Source organism: Rousettus aegyptiacus, unplaced genomic scaffold (genome assembly GCF_014176215.1).
Source record: "Rousettus aegyptiacus isolate mRouAeg1 unplaced genomic scaffold, mRouAeg1.p scaffold_m13_p_3, whole genome shotgun sequence".
NCBI lineage: Eukaryota > Metazoa > Chordata > Mammalia > Chiroptera > Pteropodidae > Rousettus > Rousettus aegyptiacus.
Genome location: NW_023416306.1, coordinates 167918207 through 167939789, shown reverse-complemented (window position 1 = coordinate 167939789; position 21583 = coordinate 167918207). Strand labels below are relative to the sequence as shown.

The 21583-nt window shown below is 55.4% G+C and overlaps 1 protein-coding gene across 6 annotated transcripts in view; it reads right to left on the bottom strand.

The window, feature by feature from the left end:
• Positions 1-3645: 3645 nt before the first annotated feature.
• The window catches only part of BDKRB1 (bradykinin receptor B1), a 43459-nt gene continuing 25521 nt past the window's right edge, over positions 3646-21583 (bottom strand). For 3 of the 6 annotated variants that reach the window (XM_036217636.1, XM_036217635.1, XM_016159859.2), the window contains exons 2-3: positions 12127-12182; positions 3646-4998 (exon numbers count right to left, since the gene is read on the bottom strand). In XM_036217636.1, coding sequence (XP_036073529.1) covers positions 3930-4998; positions 12127-12167 — 1110 coding nt within the window. In that variant the 5' untranslated portion in view covers positions 12168-12182 and the 3' untranslated portion in view covers positions 3646-3929. Of the gene's footprint in view, positions 4999-11748; positions 11910-12126; positions 12183-12285; positions 12769-15090; positions 15343-21583 lie in introns of those variants that run through there. The other 3 variants (XM_036217637.1, XM_016159865.2, XM_016159866.2) reach the window with 3 other exon arrangements.

Genomic DNA, 21583 nt, shown 5'->3' with positions numbered 1-21583 from the left:
TAAGTCCTCTAAGGCCCTAACTGTGTTGCAGAGGGTATGATATTGAGCCCCTTTCTTCTCAATCAGCCGAGAGCTGGACATGATATTCTTCATGCACCCTGTGCAACGCTAAGCTAAGGAGATATCACCTCCCTCGTTTTAGATGCTATACTCCTGTTAATGCAGCCCGAGAGCCAGCAATTATTTTGGCAGCCACAGCACCCTGAGCTCCCTGCCGACTAAGAGCCTGACGTGTCTTCCCCTCAACCTGCTGAGCCCTGACTGACTCTTCTGATACCTTTCTGTCTCCTAAAGCTCTCGGTAGGAACGTCTGGCTTCCTGCTCCCCACCTGAACTCCGACCCCAGCTACAGGGAGTCTCTGCCAGCATTAAGGAGACTCACATGGTGGGATCCCTGGCACTTAGGCCTTTTCTCCGACCTCACAGCCTAGTGAGCATCCCTGGGCTTAGAGCCCTGCCCAGCAGTCTGGCTCGGCGAGTGACCGCGGGCCAGCTCTGTCCGTCTCACGGCCTGCAGAAGGGAGGGATTCAACTTCATGATATTTTCTTCATGAAACTTTTTATCGGCTTCACAGAGAGAGCCTTTGTGCTCTTTACTCAGTTTCCCCCAAAGAAAACACCCTGCGTGAGTGTGGATCAATATCGCAACCAGGAAAACGACATTGGTATAATTTTTCCGATTTGGTTTAGACGGCATCGGTGTGACACACTCCCATTTCGATGCTAGTTTGAGCCTCCTCTAGCGCATAGAGGACGTCCCACCTGCTTCCCATCGAGCCCGCGACTCGTCTCTGGGGAACAAGAAACCGCCTGAGTCCATCACAACACCTGGGAGCGTCCCCAGGCTGGGGCTCGGGGGGCTCAGGGCTACTCAGGGCCTGTGACGGATGAGGGAGGTGGGCGGCCGCGGGCTCGCGTGACAGGCACGAAGCCGGGACTGGGCGGCAGAAGCAGCCCCACATCTCTGCTCGGCCCTTCTTGGAGAGGAAGCGGGAGCCCACGTGGGTGCCGGGCCGGGGCGCCGGAAGGCCGTCTGCTGACTCCTCCCCCCACGCCAGGTGTCAGCCCTGAGAGGTGGGGCCTGGGCCTGCACCTGGGTCTGAAATCTCCAGCTGAGCGCCATCAAGCGGGTCCGTGGGAACTCCGAGTGTTCGCGTTTCCCACGGCGCCCATCCTGATAACCAAGGCAGGAATTCCTCCCTGTGCCAATCAATGACCGACTGTCCAATAGGAGGGCAGCCGAATCCTTCCGAGGTCTGCCAGCCCCTCTCCCGCCATGGGGCTGTGTGCCGTGCATCCCATAAATCAGACTTTTGAGACAGAGAGGACCGCCTGCCGCTGACCCGCAGGCCCGTGAGCTCTGTCTTGATTTCTCAGACGACACACGCTTCTGGAATGCGGGACTGTTCTTCTGCAGCCCCTCGAAAGGGTTTTTGTAAGCCACAGGCTGAACGCAGGGGCCGAGACCGTATTCGGGCCAGTTCCCACGGAGCGGAGACCGGCCTTCCTGTCTCCTTCCAACGCTGTTCCCGCTGCTCTTGCCACCTCCCTGGGGGACCATCGCTCACTGGGCTTCTTCGCCGGGGGCTCAGACATTGCCTCGGTGCTGGAGGCCAGTAAGCCAGGTGGCTCCGGGCCCTGCCCCTGGGGAAGGGGCGGTGGCAAATGGAGGAGGGGGCCCGTCCTGCCAGAGCACTGGTCACCGCCGAGAGGACCAGGGTGTTTGCCTTGTCCCCTGCTCTGTTCTCAGTGCCTGCAACGGTGTTTGGCACAAAGGAGGTGCTCAATAAATACCAGCGGAATGCGGGAGGGCAGACTCGGGAGCTTTCCAATGTTCAAAGGAAGCCCGAAGCCTGCCGAATTTGTGTGTGGGATTTAAATATGGGTAACCAACCCAAAAACATTTTTTAAGCCCCATGTGGCCCAAATTAAACACGGAATCCAGCTTGTTGACCTAATTCCAAGCTGCCTGAACCACTCTCTACTCTCTAGGAATTCTATCGGGCTGACCAAAAGATTGTCACCGATGGCCTATGAGGGCCCGGTGGCCCCGTCCCTGCCAGCCCCTCAGACCCTATCGACAGGCTCCAGAAACACTGGCTTCCTTTCCATCTCCTGGGTCTTTGCTGCTGTCCCGTGAGGACCGGCCCTTCCCACGCAGCAGAGAGGCTGCTCGCCCCCTCCCCCACCACTCCACGGAGGCCGACCTTGGCAGCTGGCCCGCGGGCTCTCTCCTCCCCGGGTCCTTCCAGGACTCTGCCTGCCTGCAGGGCCCCAGTGGGCAGCCAGTTCCCCTCCTTCCCCTTCCTTACCTGTCTCGCCTCCAACGACTTTCTCCTTCCCTCTATCCCAGCCACCCAATGCCATGGCCACACTTGGTCCTTGTCATCTCCCGGGATGGCGCCGCCTCATTCTGAGTCTGTGCCCGCAACCCGCTCTACCACCAAGGCGCCCTAGTGTACCCGTTTCCACCCATTTCAGAGTCACTCTGCTTGCCTCACCTCCTACGTTCATTTCCTTCCTTAATTCAGCTTTTCCTTTTGGTCGGCCCAGTGCCCTCAACACCCCGAACTCCGGCTGTCTGCGTGGCAAAACCCCAGCCCTGGAGCAGTTCAGTACTCAGCCTTTTGGGGGCCTGCTGGGCGCTGCCGGAGCAGCCGAGCATTTCACGCTCCAAATTCGTGCCTTCCAGCCTCAGCCGGGTCCTCACCACCGCCCGCAACACCGCCTCCTCCCCTCCCTGCCCTTGCCCATCACGGATGCCCCCACCATCTCCATTCACCCCAAACCTCAAACCCTTCCACGGCCGCTTCGAGCTTCACTGCCTTCACCCTTCTCCCTCCTAACCCCTGAACCCGCCTGCCTCTGGGTCTGGTTTCTTTCTTCTCTCCAGAACACTCCCTTTCAGCTGATATGTCCCTTCCTCCAGGAAGCCCTCTCTCACATCCCCTCCCCGGAAACTGGGCCGGATGCGCCTTCTCTGTGCTCTCACCCTGACGGCGACCCTCCCCTCCTTCTTGTCCCTGTCGCGCGAGCTCCTCAAAGGCAGACTTTCAGCCCCTGGTCGCAAGAGGCGCGCTGAGGCAGAGACTTGATACATGCCCTGCGTGTGCGGCCCACGTCTTTCTGCCCGTGTGTCCCGGTCACGCCTCTCTCGGCCCTTCCCCCCTCTCTCCACGTGTCTGGATCCCGCTCAGCTCATGGTTTGCTCCCCTCCTAACGTCCATCCTGGAAACCGTGGAGTAAACCCTCCCCCTTTCCCTCTCGGTGACCGTGAGGTTTCTCACTTCCGTTTTAAATACTTTAATTCCTTAGATCTGTGTACGTTCCTCGTGGATAGGCTCTCTAGCTCTATCGTCTGTCTTCCTAGCAGTTAGCCTAGGAAATTTTGGACGGGCAAGTGGAAATGCAGCAAGAAACTCGTGTTAGTTTCCTGTCGCTGCTGGAACAAATGACCACAGGCTTGGTGACTTCGAACAGCAAAGATTTATTGTCTTTTGTTTCTGGAGGCCACACATCCAGAATCGGTCTCACGGGGCTGAAGTCAGGACGTCAGCAGGGCTGGCTCCTTCTAGAGGATCCCGGGAGAACCCATTTCCTTGCCTTTGGCAGCCCCTAGAGGGCGCCCGTGGCCCTTGGCTTGCAGCCCCTGCTTCAGGTGTCATACTGCCTTCTCTGACTCTGACGCCTCTGTTTCTGTTTTCCGAGGACCTCTGTGATTACACTGGGCCCGTTCAGATAATCCAGGACCATCTTTGCATCTCAAAGTCTTTAGACGCATCTACAAAGTCCCCTTCGCCATAAAAACATTTATGGTCTCCAGGGACTACGTCCCGGTTATCTTGAGGGCCTTAGTCAGCCACCTACGATAGTACTATTATGTCAGAAATAATCGATAAGGAAGCTAAGCTTCTTGGCTCACCGCTGTTTTAATTCTGCCAGAAAAGTTGGAGGATTTCTTTTCTATGCGAGGAGGATATTGGAGGAAGACTTCTAGGGACACACTGTTTATAAAGTTCCCACGCCTTGGTCCTGAAAAGCCGGCCCACAAAGACATAGATCACTGGATTCAGGCAGCTGTTGATGAAAGCAAAGAAGTTGGCCCACTGGAGGCCCAGGTCTGTGAGGTTGTCCCAGAAGCAACTTTGGATGACCCGCACCTTCAGCAGGAATTCCAGAAAGGCAAAGAAGTGGTAGGGGGCCCAGCAGACCAGGAAGGCGGCCACGAGCGTGAGGATCAGCGCCGTGGTCTTGCCGTCTCCGGGGCCCCCGCAGCTCGTCCTCCTGACCGCCGTCCGCCCTCGCAGGGAGGCCAGGATGTGGTAGTTGAAGAAGACGATCGCGCCCAGCGGCAGGAGGAAGCCCAGCACGTTCAGCTCCACGATCCTCACGAAGTGCCAGGCCTCGTGCGGGAACAGGAGCACGCAGGCGGAGACGTTCAGCTCCGGAACGGCTTCGACCGAGCGGAGCACGAATGTGGGGACACTCAGGAGGCCGCCCAAGACCCAGATGAGCACGCAGGTGGCCTGGGTCAGCCGCCGCCGCCGCCGCCTCCGGCTGGCCATGGGATGCACCAGCACGCAGTAGCGGTCCTGGCTGATGGCCACCACCAGGAAGATACTGACGAATAAATTGGCCTTTATGACCCCGTTGACGGCGCGGCAGAGGAGGCCTCCGAAAGGCCAGCTGAATTGGTTCCAGATGTTCTCCGCCCAGAAGGGCAAGCCCAAGACGAAGACCAGATCGGAAGCCGCCAGGTTGGCCAGGTAGATCTCTGCCACGCTGAGACGCCGCCGGGGCAGCAGGAGGACGGACAGCACGAAGAGGTTCCCCAGCAGGCCGCAGAAGCAGACGGCCACGATGAACACCGGCAGCACCCTGTGCAGCAGGTCCCAGGCTTCCTGGGTGGTGTCGCAGGACGTGGCATTCGGAGGTGAGAGCTGGCTCTGGTTGGAGGGCTGGAAGTCCAGGAAGGTCTGGGATGCCATCCACGGCGACCTGCAACGAACAGCAGGCAGCATTACACGGGAGGCCCATGGGCCAGATCTAAGCGGCGTGCGGTTCTGGAAAGCAGCGTTTCCTGGGCACACGGCCACGACCATCGACGTGGGCATCGGCTGCTTTGGTGTTACAGCAGCAGAGCTGAGTGGTCGCGACAGAGACGGGGTGGCCGTCTGTCCCCTTGGAGGGAAAGTCCTGGCACGGAGGAAGGGACCTGGGCTTCGAAACCGGAGTCCAAATCCTGGCACGACCACTTGCTGTGGGCCACTTAGACCTACTGACTCTTCTTCTTTTTTCTTTTTGGAAGTTGTAGCTAATCGTATCCCTTTTATGGGGCTGTGGCAAAGACTGGCGACGGGATCTAGGAAGCATGGTTGCCTGGCGTCGAGGAAGCACTGGACAGTGCTCATCAGTCTCATTAACGATCGTGTTATTATTTTTAACAGTTTAACAAACATTTATTACATGATCTCTATGTACCAGGCACCATTCAAAGAGTTTTACATTGAAGTATTTTCTCATTTAATCTTCCCGACAGCCCTGTGAAGGAGGCCCATTGTCCCCTCTCTGTAACTCACAGGAAATGGATCACAGAGAGGCTGAGCCACTGGTCCGTGGTCACACAGCGGGTCAGTCGCAGAGCCTGGGTCCGGACCCAGGCAGCCCTACTCCGGAGCCAGTGCTCCTCTCTCTGCTACCCTGCCGCACATTTCGTCCCCACTTGGTAGATGCGTTCAGGCTCAAAAGTTAGTGACTCGTCCAAGGGGACCTAGCTGGTGAGCGATGGCACCCGGCTGTGGACCTCAGCTTGCTCTGGCCCTGAAGGCCACACTCAAGGTCACACAGCTGCTAGCCTTCCTCCCTCGTGCCCACGCTGTTTCGGTGAGAGAGGGCCGCAGCAGGAAGGAAACGGACCACGTCGCCCCGGCCGTCTGTGATCCACGGAGAGAAGGGGGCGCATCCCGTACTTGTGAATTTGTGGGTACCTGTCAGCAAAGGTGGCCATGGCCAACCCAGGAGACCCACACAATCCCATACACACAGCGAGCCACTGCCTGCCCTGTGGGATTTCTGGGGCTCCACACCTAAAAATCCTTCCCCCACCTGGATGAGTTCATTTACACCAAGTGCTTAAAATGGCTCCGACTCTTCATAAGCACTTGCTAGATGTTCCCTATTCTTATTACTAGTGACGCTTGGGCCTCCTTGGGTCGAGCAAAGCCTCACAGCACCAGTGCAAGATATTGCATCAGAGAAAACCAATCTTAGAAGACAGTTTTTGGCTATCGACCTTGGGCGAGTCGCTTTATGTCTCAGAGCCGGGCTTTCCTCATCTGGGCAGGACGTGATGGCCTTCTATCTGTGACACTCTGTCTGTCACTCACACGCTGTGCCACCCACATTGGGGTATAATGCACAGGCTCCTCCGTTCATTTATCCACTGAACAAGCATCCACGAAGCACCTACTCTGTGCCAGGCACTGCTCTAGGTGTTTGGGACACAGGAGTGAATCAGATAAGGCAAACCCCCCGTCCTCCAGTGCTTCTAGGAGAGAGCCAGCAACGACAAACCTGCTGAGCAAACGTGTCAGCAGGGGCGATGGGGAGACGCGATCGGGTTCTAGATGTGTTTTGGAGGTAGTCGCATCGTGATTTTCAGTCGAATCAGAACGGAGGAATTGGGCGATGCCCAGGTTTCTAGCCGGAGCGCTTGGAAATCTGAAGCTGCCATCGACTGTAGTGGAGATGGCAGAGTGAGGGTGGAGCGGGCTTTTCTGAGTGAAGGTTGGGAGCCGACTTTTGGACGTGTTAAGGCTGAGGTGTCTGTTGGACGTCGAGTGGGGATGTCCAGTGGGTGACTGGATATACAAGACCGGCGTTCAGAGCCCAGGTCTGAGATGATGGTATGTAATTGGGAGCTGTAATCGTGTAGAACGTGTTTAAAGCCACAGGACGGGGTGAAACCCCCACGGGAGAGGGCAGGAAGAGACGAGACAAGCTGCTGGGCCGCCAGTGGACGGGGCAGTGGGAAACGGGAAATTATGGGTTAGATGGCTGCGAAGCGTTTGCGGCATTTAGCGTTCTGGGCGGTGGGGTAGTCTTGTTTTTTTAATTTACTGCGGGGCATAAATCCACAACTATTAATTTTGTTATTTGGCAATACTTTAAAATTTTGCAATGAGCCCTTCCTTCTGGCAGCGAGGAGCTAAAAAAAAAAAAAAAATGAATGTTTAATGAACGTTCAAGCCCCAGACTCCCATTTCTCAAAGAAGTTGATGAGTGCGTAACTCGCACGAAGTGTTTGTTGACATTTGGATCGCTATGGCCACAGCAACTCCACCTAGCATGTGAAAAGACGCGAGGCTGCTACTTGAGAAGTTAACCATTTCGAAAGATCACGCCCTTGTACATCGATTTCACCCACGCGGTGGCAGAGGGTGCTGCTATTGTCACTCTGCAAACCATGACTTTACACTTAGATCAACGGACTAGCTGTTAAGTTAATTCGGCTCCTTTTTAGTTGCAATTCATCATACGACAATGGAAGTGTTGGCTGACTATGTGTCAGCTCCATAGAAACGGTACAGACAGTGAAACGTGCCAATTTGGTACCGGTATCCTCAGATTCTGCAACCTGGAAAGTCAGTCGATGCCAATCGTGAGTCAAATCTTTCATCCCGTTCATGGAATCAAAGCAAAGCCTTCCCAGATTCGTTCTGCCCAAGCGGAACAATAAGTGGGCTTTTTGGGACTGTTGTTCTGATTGCAGTTTGAATTGTTCACATTGGAAATAAAGGTGCTGTGTTTTGTGATGATAAACACACACGCTTTGGTGGGCATAGTGTCATAGTGGCAATGATGTCCTTACTAAAATAAGAGACTGATGAACAGAAATTGCTTCAAATAGGTACAATTTGTAATTGCACGTAAGTAAGTTTCAATAGTCTACCAATTGAAACGGAGGTGGTAGTTGAAAAGATTTACAAAGTTTACAAACAGAGTTAATGAACTACAGACTCTTTATGAGAAGTTGATAAATTTGAAAAAAAAAAAATCAACTTTAGTATGAGTATTCTTTCTCCACTGCCTATCAGTGGACTGAGTCTAAGTGCCCTAAAATGTTATTAAAAGCTATTTGTTACGGCAGATCTCTAAATTGCTGAATTTCGTTCCAAATCAATTGGAAACCTTTAATCAAGGTTTGGAACAACAGCTGGAGTACCAAAACATCAACTTTTAAAGCTTTTAGCAGATTATAATTATTGAAAACAAGCCTTTTATGTAGAAAATAATTAAAATTGTTTTGCTAAAAGAGCAAGGAAGCAAATGATCAAATTAAGCGTTAAGAGCTCAAATTGGAACACAAGATTTAATGTTAAAATTCTATGATAAAATTTTATAATGAGCTTTAGAATATTTTAATTTGTAGGGAAATTTTTAAAAATTGGATAAATTCATATTCTGCACAGAAAAGAGATAAAATTGAGAAAGTCTATGATTTGCAGCATCTAAATTGACAAAACATTAAAAAATTATAAATAGCTTCAACTTATTTAAAGAGTTTGATCTGGTCTGAATATTTATTAAAGAAACTCTGAGCTGAAGCTAAAGGCAGCACCCGAGAACGTATCTGGGCTGAAATATTTACATAATTCCATGTGCAAAGAACTGGACTTTCAGATGGCCTCAGAGCTTGATCAGGTACCTCAACTCCTGCAGAAAGAACATTTTCTTTCTTTCCTTTTTTAAATACACATATTTTTATTTTTAAATTACAACTAATGTCCTATTAGTTGAAAGTTTTCTTAATTAAATATATTTTGGTCCAAGAGAAGGTCCATCCATAGAGGGTGTTAATTTACATTTATTAACCATAAAATTTGAAGAAAAAGATTTCAGCAATTACATAAAACAATTGAGAATAGTAAGACCACACTGAAAGAAAAATGCCTTCTTTGGGAGCTACCAGTGACATATCAGAGTCAGGCACAAGTCTAAGAAACTAAGCATGGCGCCTGGGTGTGTACCTAGGACAATTATTTTGCTTTGTTATTTTTCAATGTTCAGTTAATCAACATAAAGAAAAGGTTTTATTTTGCTTTAATATACATGGCCATGTATATATTTTTAAAGACAAAAATTTTTTTGAAAACAATTTTTTGACCAAAACTACCCTGTAACTCGTGCCCCAAAGAAACGTTTGCAAAGATAACAAAAAAGCAGATATTTTGCTTACCAAATTGCTGGCTACGGGACTGAAAATTAAAAACATTCTCTAGACTAAACGTCACTATGTTCCCTAATCTGCAGCAGTATCGATGTAATTGTTCCCATTCTCTTTCTTAAAACACCCATTGCCTTCGCACAGATGAACAAACCGAGGTAAGAAAAAGTGAAAATGACCTGCCCAAGTGCACGTGGCCATGAGCCAGGCCGTTTGTCCATGGCCTTTCTGCCCTGTCCAGCTCGGAGTCCTGGCCTCTTTGACCCAGCGTGCTGTGACTACACAGAGAGTGGGCCTGGAATCGGGGAACCTGGGCGCGGGTCCCGCAGTCACCAGCTGTGATTCCGGGGAGGTCAAGTAACTTCTCTGAGCCTCAGTTTCCTCCTCCGTAAAGCGGGAAATGAGGTGGCTGTGGCAAAGAGTTGTCGTGAGGCTGGAAAGAGATCATGTAGGTGGAATGCCTCTTAGGTGGCGAAGCGTCGAACCCAAGGCTTTAAGGATGACCACAGGGATGACAATGACTGAGCCGTGGCGATGATGATGCCGTGTCCTGGTCCCTCTGAGGGGACACAACCTCTCCTCCATGGGGGACGTGAGATTGGGAAGTGCTGTGAGACCCTTCTCTGCTCTTCCTGGGCCACGGAACAGTCCAGGGAGGACCTGGGACCCAGCACAGAATTCTGGAGGCGGGGTTCCCAGGGGCCTTGGCGCTTGGCCGGGGGATTCTCAGTTGTCTCCGGCCCTGGAGTCTGAGAAGGGTCTGGAAGCGGGGAGGCTGAGCGCGTCCACGCACGCGGCCCCCTTTGCTTCCCTCCCTTTCCTTCTCCAGGTATCCTTGAACATGCTGGGGGGTGGGGGTGGGGTTAGTCCTCATCCCCTCTGAAGTGTGGGTGCCTGGGCAGGAAAGGACAGCTCTCGGGGTCAGTGGAGGGGCCCTGGCTCCTGCGTCATCCCGAGAGACCACAGGTCAGTGAGAAGCAGGCACTGCCCAGGCACCACCAGACCAAGGGGTGGGCCATGGGCCTGGGGTACGGGGCCGAAAGATCAGCAGAATAATGGCCCCCAAACACATCTATGTTCTAGTCCCTAGGACCTGTAAATATGTCATCTGACATGGCAAAAGGAACTCTCCGGATTTGATTCAGTTAGGATCTTGAGACGAGGAGGTGATCCTGGACTATGGAAGTGAATTTAATGTCACCAGGAATGAAGGTGGTTTTATTTTTGAGTAGAAGAGGAAGGCGGGAGGGTCAGAGTCAGAGAGATCAGAGGATTCTACGCCACTGGCTTTGCAGATGGAGGAAGGGGCCGCGAGCCAAGGAACACGGGCGGCCTCTAGAAGCTCACAAAAGCGAGACGCAGATTCTCCCCCAAACCCTGCAGAGGAAACACAACGCTGCCAATGCCACTGCCACCGACTTTGGACTTCCGACCTCCAGAACTGTAACATAATAAATTCCTGCCATTTTAAGCCACCGAGTTTGTGCTAATTTATCACAGCAGCCACAGGAAACGAATTCAGTGGGCAAGGCTTCGCCCCGCCCGGGAAATCAGGGACTGCCGCCTGGCCGCTGGCAGGGACCCCTGACGTCGGCGGGAATCTGACCGGGCGGCAGATGCTGCCCTGCCTCCCGCAGGACCCGCCGTGCCTGCTCCAGCCAGACTCGTTCGTAAAGCGGTTTTCCTTACCGGCTGCTGCCTGTGTTTACACGAAGTTGGCCAGAGAGGAGAAATCTTCCTCCGCCGGTTCTTAATTTTAGCTCCGATATTTGCCTGGCACGTAGGAGATGCTCAATAAATAGCAGCTATTTCTATCAGTCATAATATTTGAAAAACGCAGCGATGCCATTGGGCAAGTCTTTTAGAGATGACCATTCTGTAATTTCTATGTGATATTTTCTGAGTTCTTCACATTTTTAACATTGGCGTGTGGTACTCAGGAGATAGTGTGACCTTCTTCAATAAATTAGCCTTCTTCAAATTAATTCCAGTGTCAACAGTGAGGCGACGATAAAGGCATTTGAAATACAGACACGGATATTAACGAATGTCCACCCAGCCACACGATAACATCTTATTTTCAAGCCCAAGCAGTAGCTGGCCGTAGGAAATTTTGTACGTGATTCCGGGGGGACCACTTTGATTTTCACGAATCAAACCTGTAGGTCGTAAGTGGTCAGAATCCACGCAGAGCTCCGATGGCCGCATCCAACATCTAACGCGTCCCTACGAGCTGGGCAGAAATAGCCGCTGGGACCTTCACGAGCTGTTCCAAACCCCCTCCCTCCTCCCTCTTTTCTGGCAAAAACAACTACAACCCAAAGTAGGCAGGGAACACAAGCCTCTTAAATCAATTTAGAATTCCATTATTAAAAAACCACACTTCCAGAAAGCAGAGAACTCTGCCAATGTTTAGTTGTAAAAGGAAGAACTTTTTTTTTTCGTTTTTGCTTTTTAAGGAGACACGGCTCGTCCTCTTATGTGACGCTCGAAACAGAAAAGAACGATGGTCGTTTACTTACTCAGATTGAAGACGAAGGAGCTCACAACTTCGGCGGGGTTGTCGGACGGCGAGAGCGGCCTTGGGAGGTGTTTTCTGTTCTGAGAAGTGCTGTGAAATGTGGCACCTTAACTTACATAACCTCTGCTCTGATGATGTCATCAGAGGGATTGTCTAAAAAGTGAGTCTTTCCGGTGAGGAAGCAAGCTGCAGTTTTGAAAGGAAAGCTTCGGGGCTGGCCAGAGATTGTCCGGCCATGGTCTTCCTCCTCACCTCGATGACATCTGGGCAGGCCCGCCCTCTGGCCCAAGACGGGTCCACCGGCCAACATGCCCTCAAAACACATTTTGGCACAGAGAATACAGTCGATAATATTGTAGGAACGCTGTACGGTACTGACCTCATCGGGTAATCACCTCGGAAGGTACGTAAATGTCTCATCGCTATGTCGTACACCTGAAATTGATATATATTATATGTCAGTGTAAATGAAAAAAAAATTTAAACTTAAAAAAAAAAAAGATTTAACAACAAAAAAGTAAGAAACACTCCACACCACCTCTGGGCATCGCTGAGTCCCCACGAGCGGACATAGAGCCGTGACTTTGCCCGTGGGCAGTGGGGTCCCGACTGCCTGCGGTTCCGGAGCGGCTTTCGTGGGAGCTGACTCGAACACCCCCTTCCAAACTTCGGTCATGAAGGGTGCACGGCCAAGAATCCGTCAGTGAGGACCCGTTAAACAGAGAGCCAGGGAACAGCTGACTCATGCCACGGCCGGAGCTGAGTAAGGTCGGAGGTACTTTTTCCTGATCCTCCCTGGCAGTTGGCAGGCACGTCAGACCTCAGCCCGCATCTGTCACAGTGAACTCCCCGAGATCTCGTGGCCAGACCGAGACACGTTTCTGGCTTTCCCTGGGCGTGGGGCCTCGAGGCCCTTGCCCTGAATCCTGCTGACCTTCTATCTCTGCTCCTACATAGGACGAGATTTCAAGCCCCCAAGAGAACACACGTCTCTACACCAGGGCTTCCGGAAAAAACGAAGCCCCGAATCGCAGGCCCTCCGGCCGCCCCGCGCCCTAGCCCAGCTTCCTGGGTGCTCCATTCACACCCCCTGGCGTCACCGCGAACGTAACACATGCGGAGCAGAAAACGTCCCCTTTCGTCCTTAGAATCTGGCCTTCTCATCGTTTTCCCTTTTCCGTGACTCAATGCCTCAAATTGCATGCTTCAATCATTTAGCAGTTTTTTTTTCCTTTTCCCAACATCTTAAAATTGTGGAAGCAGGAAAAAAAAATAATAATAATCCTTCGAGGCTCAGTAGCAGATGTGCAATTTAAAGAGGAAGCTGGAACTTATCTTTGGGGAAGATCCCTTCAAACCAGGAGAGGTCTGGGACTTCTTAGTCACGCAGATGTTAGGTAAGAGCCTGCCATCGTTTCGGGGGAGGATTTTAGCCGGAGAAAGTTTCCAAACCCCAGTCCTTCCTAACTAGTGCTGTAGAGCCAGGTCTCGACAGCCAGCCAGACCCCTGGCCCTGCCCTCCGCAGAAAGCGGCTGGTTGGCTTTTCTCCCTTCGGCGTGGGTTTGCCGCAGCCCGTTGGTAGAGGACCTCCCGCCCAGCACACATTCCCTCCCAGGAGAGCCCAAGACCAGCTGTGCCAGGAGGTGGGGTGCCCGGCCCCATGCTCTGTTTGCCTCTTGGGGAGGACAGACTGAGGAGAAGCGGAGTGAGCGAGGCAGGCCCACGTGGCCGGGACCGTCGGAGCCCCGCATGCCACTGGCGATGGCTGAGTAAGCTGGGTTTCGGGAAATGACGTCGTGGCAGCCTTGCCAAGGCCGTGGGGGTCTGGCCCGTGGGAGGATTGGAAAACGATGTGGAGGATTAAGAAAATGGATATTCCCACTGCTGCTCAGCGGAATGGGAAATGGGAGGCAGACGTTGGTCCGGGGGAGTCTGCATTCTATGGGCTGAGGGCAGAGCGAGGGAACCCCGAGTCTAGGGAGGGACGGCAGATCCCTGAAACGTGGAGAAGATGGGACGAGGCCGAGTGAGAAGGGACGTCTGGTGGGGACCGAATTCGACGAGTCTCTTGGGCGCTGGGGACTTGGGGGAAAGCATGGGAGGAGGTCACGACGGCACAGAGACGATCGTAAGGCACCAGGGGCCACTGGGGGAGGCCCCGGGGCTGCCATGCAGAAACAGAGGCCGGCGTGGCCCGCTGGGCGGGACAGGCCGACTGCTCCCTGACAGTCCCTAGTGCTAAGGCAGGGGGCTCTGGGCAGCCGGATCTCCCCAGGCAGGGGCGGACCCGGACTATGCTCGATGAGTACTCAAGAAAAGGTGGGCTGGAATTGGAGAAACTGGGGACGCACGGGGCAGAGACCCCACAGTGACGTCCAGAGTCCCTTTCCTCTTCTCCAGCTGCCTCGTCATGGACCCCCGCTCCTTTCTAGCCACATCCAGCAGGACGTTCAAGGCGGAAGACTCTAGAATATTCCATTCAGCGCATCCTACAAATAACACCCGGGCGCCGACCGTCTTCCGGACTCCTGCTCGTCCTGGCCGCGCGTGGGATCTGCCCTCGTCTGCGCCTGTGCACGGAGGGAAGGACCAGGGTGGGCGGCTTCGTCGGGATCACAGGCCGCATTCCGGGGGGCCCAGCTTGCTCCCTGTGCCTCTGTGCACAGCTTCCTTCCTGCCCAAGGTCCCAGACACTCACTCAGCCAGTAAGTCGCCGGCAGAGGGCTCCCCACCTGTCTCCGCGCTTACCGATTTTCTTCCTTCAGTCTGTCCCTCGCGCTAGGTCAACATTCCAGAAGCTCTTGGGTGTTGTCACGTCACAGGGACGATCCTTCGGAGTTCACAGACTCCTCCTGGGCCCCGCTGTCCCACCGGGAGCCACGCTTCGCTCTGGGCCGTCTGCTCATGGGCTCCGAGGGCCTCTGGCTGCGCCTTCTCGTGTTTGCTAGAAACGGCCTCCCCGTTTCTGTCCCCCTGCTTACGGCCCGCCCACCCACCGTGCGCGTCCCACTGGAACCCTCGGCTCCTCCACGAGCGCAGGTCTGAGTGTTCGTCTCCGTCCTGCGAACACGTGGGGAGGACCTGTGGGGTGCCAGGTGAGTGCCGGGTGCCCGGGGCCAGAGGAGGAGGCTCGGCGTCCACCCTCGGGGCTGCTCACGCTCTAGTGCACGAGGCAGGCGAGCAAGCAAACACTTGCAGCCAAGTGTGCAAACTCCACCGTAGAGAGTACGCGGCGTGCCCCGCGAAGGGGGTGGGAATGCGTAGGGTGAGGGGGAGGTGCCAAGCTGTAAAGGGGGTGAAAATAAAGTCCTAAAGGTGGGTTTAACAGAGCGCAAACTTTACCTGCAAGTCCACAGGATGGCAGGTGCCGACTTGGCAGTGTCTTGGGCATTCAGGCAGCTGCGGGCACTGCCCTGGCCTGGGTCGGTGGCCGCTTAGACTAAAGAGAAGGGCTCTGGTCACTGGCCACTCGGCAGAAAAAGTATCAGGGGTTCCACAGATCAGCAGAGAGTAAAAAATCCACGTCAAACTCTGTCTCTGTGTTAGCCTTGCTTTGGGAGAGGGAGGCTTTCTCACCTGGGCAGCGGGGCTCAGCAGACCCTCCTCTTAAGGGAGCTCGGGGCCTGACGCACACTCGCAATCTGCTCTGGGCGGCCCTGGGAAGGGACCTGTAATGGATGGTCGCCTGTGTTCCTGTGTTCTGAAGCCCATGTCAGATCACGTGTCCTTGCTCGAAGGCCTCCACGGCACTGCACTCAGCACGAGAAGACACGCGGATCTGCCCGTGGCCGCGAGGACACACGCCTGGCCCTGCCGCCTCTCTGAGCGTTGCCCTCGCCTTCCCCGCTGCTCCTCTGGCCTCCCTGCTCTGTTCCGAGCATGCCAGGCCCCGTCCCACCTCAGGGCCTTTGCACCGGCCGCCCCTCTGCCTGGAACACCCTTCCCACGGAGAGCCACGTGCTTGCTGCCTCGGCCCCTCCTGGGCCCCGCAACCCCCCCTTATCAGACAGCCCTTCCCTGAATAACCGCGCGGCCCCGCGCAGGCTTCGACGTGCGGCACAGCCCGCGGCACGGCCTGGATGCACTCATCCTTTAGTTTTCACTTCCTGCCTCCGCACCAGAACCCGATCTCACGGGGCAAGGGGCCCATCTCTTCTGATTCATGTCAGATGCGCAATCCTCCATCAGGGCTGACACACTCAGTAGATATTTGTCGACTTAATTCATAACCCGATTTATTTACATATAAGAATATCGATAGTTTGCCTCGATATCGACACACAGGACCCAAAGCTTTCGTGGGCGCCAGGTCCTGCGTGGGCTCCTGGGGACGGGGACAGAGATGAGCGAAGCCCTCTATAGTCCTGTCTTCCTCTCGAGGAGCTTCTGGTCTGGCTGGGGACACAGAGAGGCAGACATACAGCGACTATCGTGGTGAAACGGAAGGCTGTGTCTGAGCAGGGAGGACAAAAGGATTAGATTCCGTTAGGAATTCACGGTACGGGAATATCTGAGCTGGGTTTTGAGGGATGGCTAGGAGTTGCGAACGCAAGCCGAGAAACTGTCGTAGGTGGCAGAGCCAGTGTGCGTGCTGCAGACACACACACGTGCGAGCGTGTTGTGCAAGGGGGGCCCGGTCGGAACTCGCGATCGGACAGCCCGGGCCCAGCCCTCGTCCCCGCTCACACGTTCTTCCTATGAGCCCCGCACAGGGCGCCCCCAAAGGCCGTCGGCTTGGCGCAGAAAAGAGAATTCAACAGTTCCGGCCCAAAGCCAGGTGTTCTCAAGGGCCCGAGGACCGAGACAGGGAGGTAGCCGGGCAGAGAGCCGGGGGCAGGGGCCGTCCCGGGAACACCCCGCCCCTCAGTACCCTCACCCGGGAGCGGGCTCTGCCTTCTCTGAGAGCTGATGTGACAATCTCATGTTATCCAGACTTTTATTGGACAACATGAATATGTGTGTGGATCTAACTTCCCCCAGTTTTACGGTCTTTCTCTGTATAATCTGCCAAAAAATGCCATATGGAAACCCTCTGCATTTTTCAGTCAGCCTAGATGCCGAACTGGCCCGTGTGTACATGGGGCATGGAGCAAAATTAGTTTTCCTTAAAAACTAGTAGTTTCCAGCTGGAGCTGGTGCCATGGGCATTTGACTTTAATGTAAATCATGCTGCTTCCGGGATCAGCAGTGCTCCTGTGAGCCGTGAAACTCTGGGCACAGGGCCGCCGAGAACACTGAAGATAATTTTCACCTTTTCTGAAAGCCTTGGGGTCACCCTTGACTGTCCCGGCCCTCGTGGAGGCTACAGAGATGTGACAGGGTCTGACCATCAAACAGAGAAAACCACGTGTAAATGCACTTGCGGCGAGTTCTATGAAGGAACAGAGCAGGTGTGAGGATTCGCACTCGGGGCGGCCAGGAGGCAGAGGGAGCATCTGGCGTGTGAGAAGGAGCTGATCATGGAGGAGGAGCTCAATGCAGACAGAGGGAAGGGCGTCGGCAAAGGTCCTGAGGCTGCCGTGGCTTGGCGTGCCTGAGGAGCGGAGGACGCGGAGGAAGACCTTCCCAGCAACACCTAGATTTCCGTTTGATTGAATAACTGGGCAGTGGAGCCCAGCCAAACCGACACACACAACTAACCGTCACAGACGGGAAGAGTGATGCTCCTGGCTGGGACTCGTCAGAGGGACCAACCACATAGAGACATGAGAAGAGGGTTTAGTGCCGAAGACTGAGGAACTTCACATGTCAGCTTCGGGCAGAGAAGAAGGTGCTGGGCCTGGCGGTCTTGGAGAGGCAGCCCGTGAAAAACAGGTCGGCGCCAAGCAAGGCCGGGAGACTCGGGGTTAGACAAAGCGCAGGGGAGCGGGCCTCTTTCCTGCAGGACTTCTCAGCGCCTTTAACATGTGTCTGTACGAGGCGAGGCCCGCGAGGGAGGTGCAGTGGTTACATTTCGCCGTGTGGGAGCCGTCGTTTCTTTTCTTTCTTTAAAAGAAGCATTTTTTTTTTTTTAGAAACTTTGGGAAACTCTACAAAGTAAATAATGACACCAAAACAGCTTAAAAATTGGAAGGCGCTCCCTACAGAGCTAGAAGAAAATGAAGCCAGGACTGACGTGAAGAGAAAGACATTGGGCACCTGGTGGGGTTGGGCGCGGAGGGGAGATCCCAGTTCTCAATGATAGAGCGTGAGGGTGAGGGGTCACCTGACCCTAAAAGGTCATTCCGTGGTCAGGATGTCTCATTGCTTTGTCTTCCGCCAGGTGGTCAGGTAATGTTTGAAAAAAAATCTGATTCCAAAGCTAGGCCCAGGTCTGGAAGTTGCGGTGGTCTGGTCTGGGCCACAGAGCCACCTCACCGGGATGTAAATTCCAGCTCCGTAACCATGAACTTGGGCCGTTTTCTGTACCACCTCGCGGAGCCTCGGTTTCCTGATTCGTAACGTGGGCGACGCGGTGGTAAAGCCGGCCCTCGGCCCTCGGCCCTCGGCCAGCGGCCGGCGGTAGCCGTCATGGTTTTGTGGCTTTGCTGTTGCACAAGGAGCGGCTGCACGGCCATCCCCCGTCTTGGCCAGGGTCTGCGGGGGAATCAGGCGGGCGCTGTGGGCCCGCTGAGTGGGCCGTGCGGGTGACTCAGCGGGGAGGAAGGCATCCGGAGGAGCCCTGGAGCCCCGTCTTGAGCTCTCTATAAACAACCTCCCACAGAGGTGGGCGGTGGGCCGGGCCGTCTGGCGGCCAGGAGCCGGGTCCTGGGCCACTGCTTAACCTCGTCTGACACTCCCCGATTCAGCCCGGCGTTTGAGCTTGAGGAAGGAGGAGAGAAACTGGGCCGCCCTGGTCCCGAGGCAGCAGAGATGGGCTGTTTAACCCAGCACCATCAGGCCCGTGGTGCACACTCGGGGGGCCTGACGCGGCCCCCCAGCATGCTACGTGGGCTTCAGAAAGGCCTCAGCACCCTCCTTTTGAAAAAAAAAAATCTCTAAAATTCTGTCAGAGAGTGTATTCTACCCTTTCTTAGAAAGTCTTCTCTCACCGACTGGTATCTCTAGTTCTCGGGGACCTGAAAAAGCATCCGAGTCGCTCTGCCCCCTGTTGGGGGAAAGGGAGTGTGGATGGTGAGGGGGGATCGCGCAGTCGCTCGTGCCCCGAAAACTGTGCAAACACCTGGGAGCCGCGAAAGCGCCCGGCTCCGTCCCCCGGGGCCGCTGCAGCCAAGCGCTGCGGACCGGACGGGGCGGCTTGAGGCAGCAGGTGTTTGTCCTCTCACGGCTCAGGAGCCCAGGGGTCCGCACGCGAGGCGTGGGCCCGGCCGGCTCCCCCGGAGCCCCCTCCGGGCCCCTGTCCTGGTTCCTGGTGGCTCCGGGCTTGGCGTTCCCCGTCTCTAGAAGGGTCGCCCGGCCTCTGCCTCCTGTGTCTCTGTGCGACCTCGCCTCCTCTTAAGAGGACCCCAGTCCTTGGACTTAGGGCCCGTCTCATCCAGTGTGACCTCATCTTAACTTTACTTCTGCAAAGACCCTATTCGCCGATAAGGAACCACCTTCTGAGGTACCATGTGGGGGAGTCGGGGGGACACTATCCTACCCAGGGGAACACCTTTATCCCACCTCATTTTCAGGACGCCTGGATCCTGCTTTTATAGGCAAAACACCAGCCGCCGGGAGAAGTTCACCGACCTCGTCCGAGTCCCCGCCGCCAGGAGGCGGCAGAGCCAGGCGGTGAAACAGGGACCTGGCTCCCAGCCCGGGCGGCCCCGCCCTTCGCGCTTCACAAAGCCCCTCTCCCGAGTCGCTGGCCCTGGGCGAGCGAGGCGAGCCTACTGTACGACCTGCCCATTTTACAGATGAGGAGACTGAGGCCAGAGCCGCGGGGCGGGGGGCGGGGGGAGTAAAGTGGTTGACCGAGATCACGCGGCGAGGAAGCGACATGGCGGGGACCCCGGGCCTGGCCTCCGAAGCTCTCCCCGCGACAGTTAAATATTACGTCGCAGTATAAGGACGGTGCGAGAAGCCAGGCCCCGAAAGACACACACTGTCCGACGCCATCTATAACGCGATGCCCTGAGCAGGCGTGCGTAGAGGCAGGAGGGTCCGTGGCTACCGGAGGCCGGGGTGCAGGAGGAATGGGCAGTGATGGCCGTGGGACTTCGTTCTGGGGTGAGGCGTGTGCTCTGGAGCAGGCGGCGGTGGCGGCCACACAGCTCTGTGGACACACCAAAAGCCCCTGGAACGGATGGACTGCTCGGCATGTGAATTCTATCGCAATGAAGTGGTTATTTAGAGAAACGTCAGCGTTAGGCGTCACCCCGAGGCGGTTCTGCAGGCGGCAGGCACTCGGGGGGCCTGGGAAGGGCAGAGTGCGTTTGCTGGGGCGGAAACAGCCCAGACTCAGGCAGGAAGGCACCTCCAGGGCTTCCTCTTGACAGGATCCGCATCCCTCTGTGGAGGCTCAGACTCGCCCAGAAGAGGCGGGCTTCCAGAACGCCCTTCCCTTCCGAGGAGCCCTGTGGCCTTCGCTCCTTCCCCTCTGGGGCCTTTGTTTCGCACCGCTAACCGTGACCATGCAAGCACCTGGCCACCCGGTGGCCGTGAGGCTGAGTCTACAACCGCTCAGGGAGTGAGACAAACCGTCGGGCCCCTTGACCTCAGCCAAGAAGCCACAAACCCACCGCTGAACTGTCAGTCACTCAGTCACTGCTATTGCTAAACCACGACCCACTTGCTCATCCCTGACCCCCCGCATCCTCTGGGGGCTTGGGGCCAGGCCAGAGCCGCGTGAGGGTCTGCGATGGCTCAGGGACTGAGTAACAGGGAGACAGGGGAGCACGTCGCTGGGGTGACAAGTAGAGACTTCACCCTCCGAATCATAGAGACTACACTCAAGTGGCTTCGTAAATCGACGGTAGCTGTCATGGCTAGTTAGTTCCCACTGGGTCACCCGCATTCAGTTCACACCTCTGCACCAGGCCCTCACTGGCTCCAGCCAGGGCAGGCTCGGGAGCTGGGTCCATTCCTCGGTCCTAGTCCACCAGAGGTCCACCCAGGCCTCTCCCCATTGCAGCTTGCTGGGTCCAAGGAGTCCACGGGCCTGGCTGGGATGAGGGGAGGTGGGAAGGAGGCTCTCCCAGCTTGTTTCTACCTGCTGAGAGCTCTGCTCAGATTTCCGGCCAGGTGGCTTCTCTCTGGACTGAAAACTTTCTTGAGTCATGCTCACGTCTATGAACAAAGCCTCTTAGATGAGTGAGCTAGCTCCCTGGGGCGCGTGTGGGCAACTTTGTCTGAGCTCAGGGCCATCGGTAATGGGTGCAGTTTGGGTAGGAAGGGTGGGCACTGGAAGAGGACTGGACTGTCTGGACTCTGTCCAGGCGTTTGTGCTCAGTACGGCCAGAGGGTGGAGACTGAGCCAGGAAGTAGGGAGAAGGAAAGAGGCAAGACGGGGGGGCAGCTCACGAAGGGTCCTGCAGACTACGTTACGGAGGCGAGTCTTTATCCTGGGAAGGGGGAGCGCTGCCCAAGGGGCTCCCGTTGGAGGGCGCGGTCGTCGGCTCAGCCATCGCCCCGTCAGCACCGGCATCTCCATCGCGGGCGTCGTCACCGCCACCGGCACCAGCGTCGTCATCACCGTCGGTCACCTCGTCCTCGCGGCAGCTCGCGCGCGGCGGGCGCAGCTCCGCGCCAAGCACTGTGCCAGCCTCCTCCGTACGCTAGCCCCATTCGCACCCTTTCGAGGCAAATGCCGTTGTTATTCCCGGTTTACAGGTGTGAATGTAGCCTTGGAAAGGATGAGCCCGATTCCCCAGGCCACAGAGAAAATAAAAGAGTCTGAGCCAAAACCAGACCT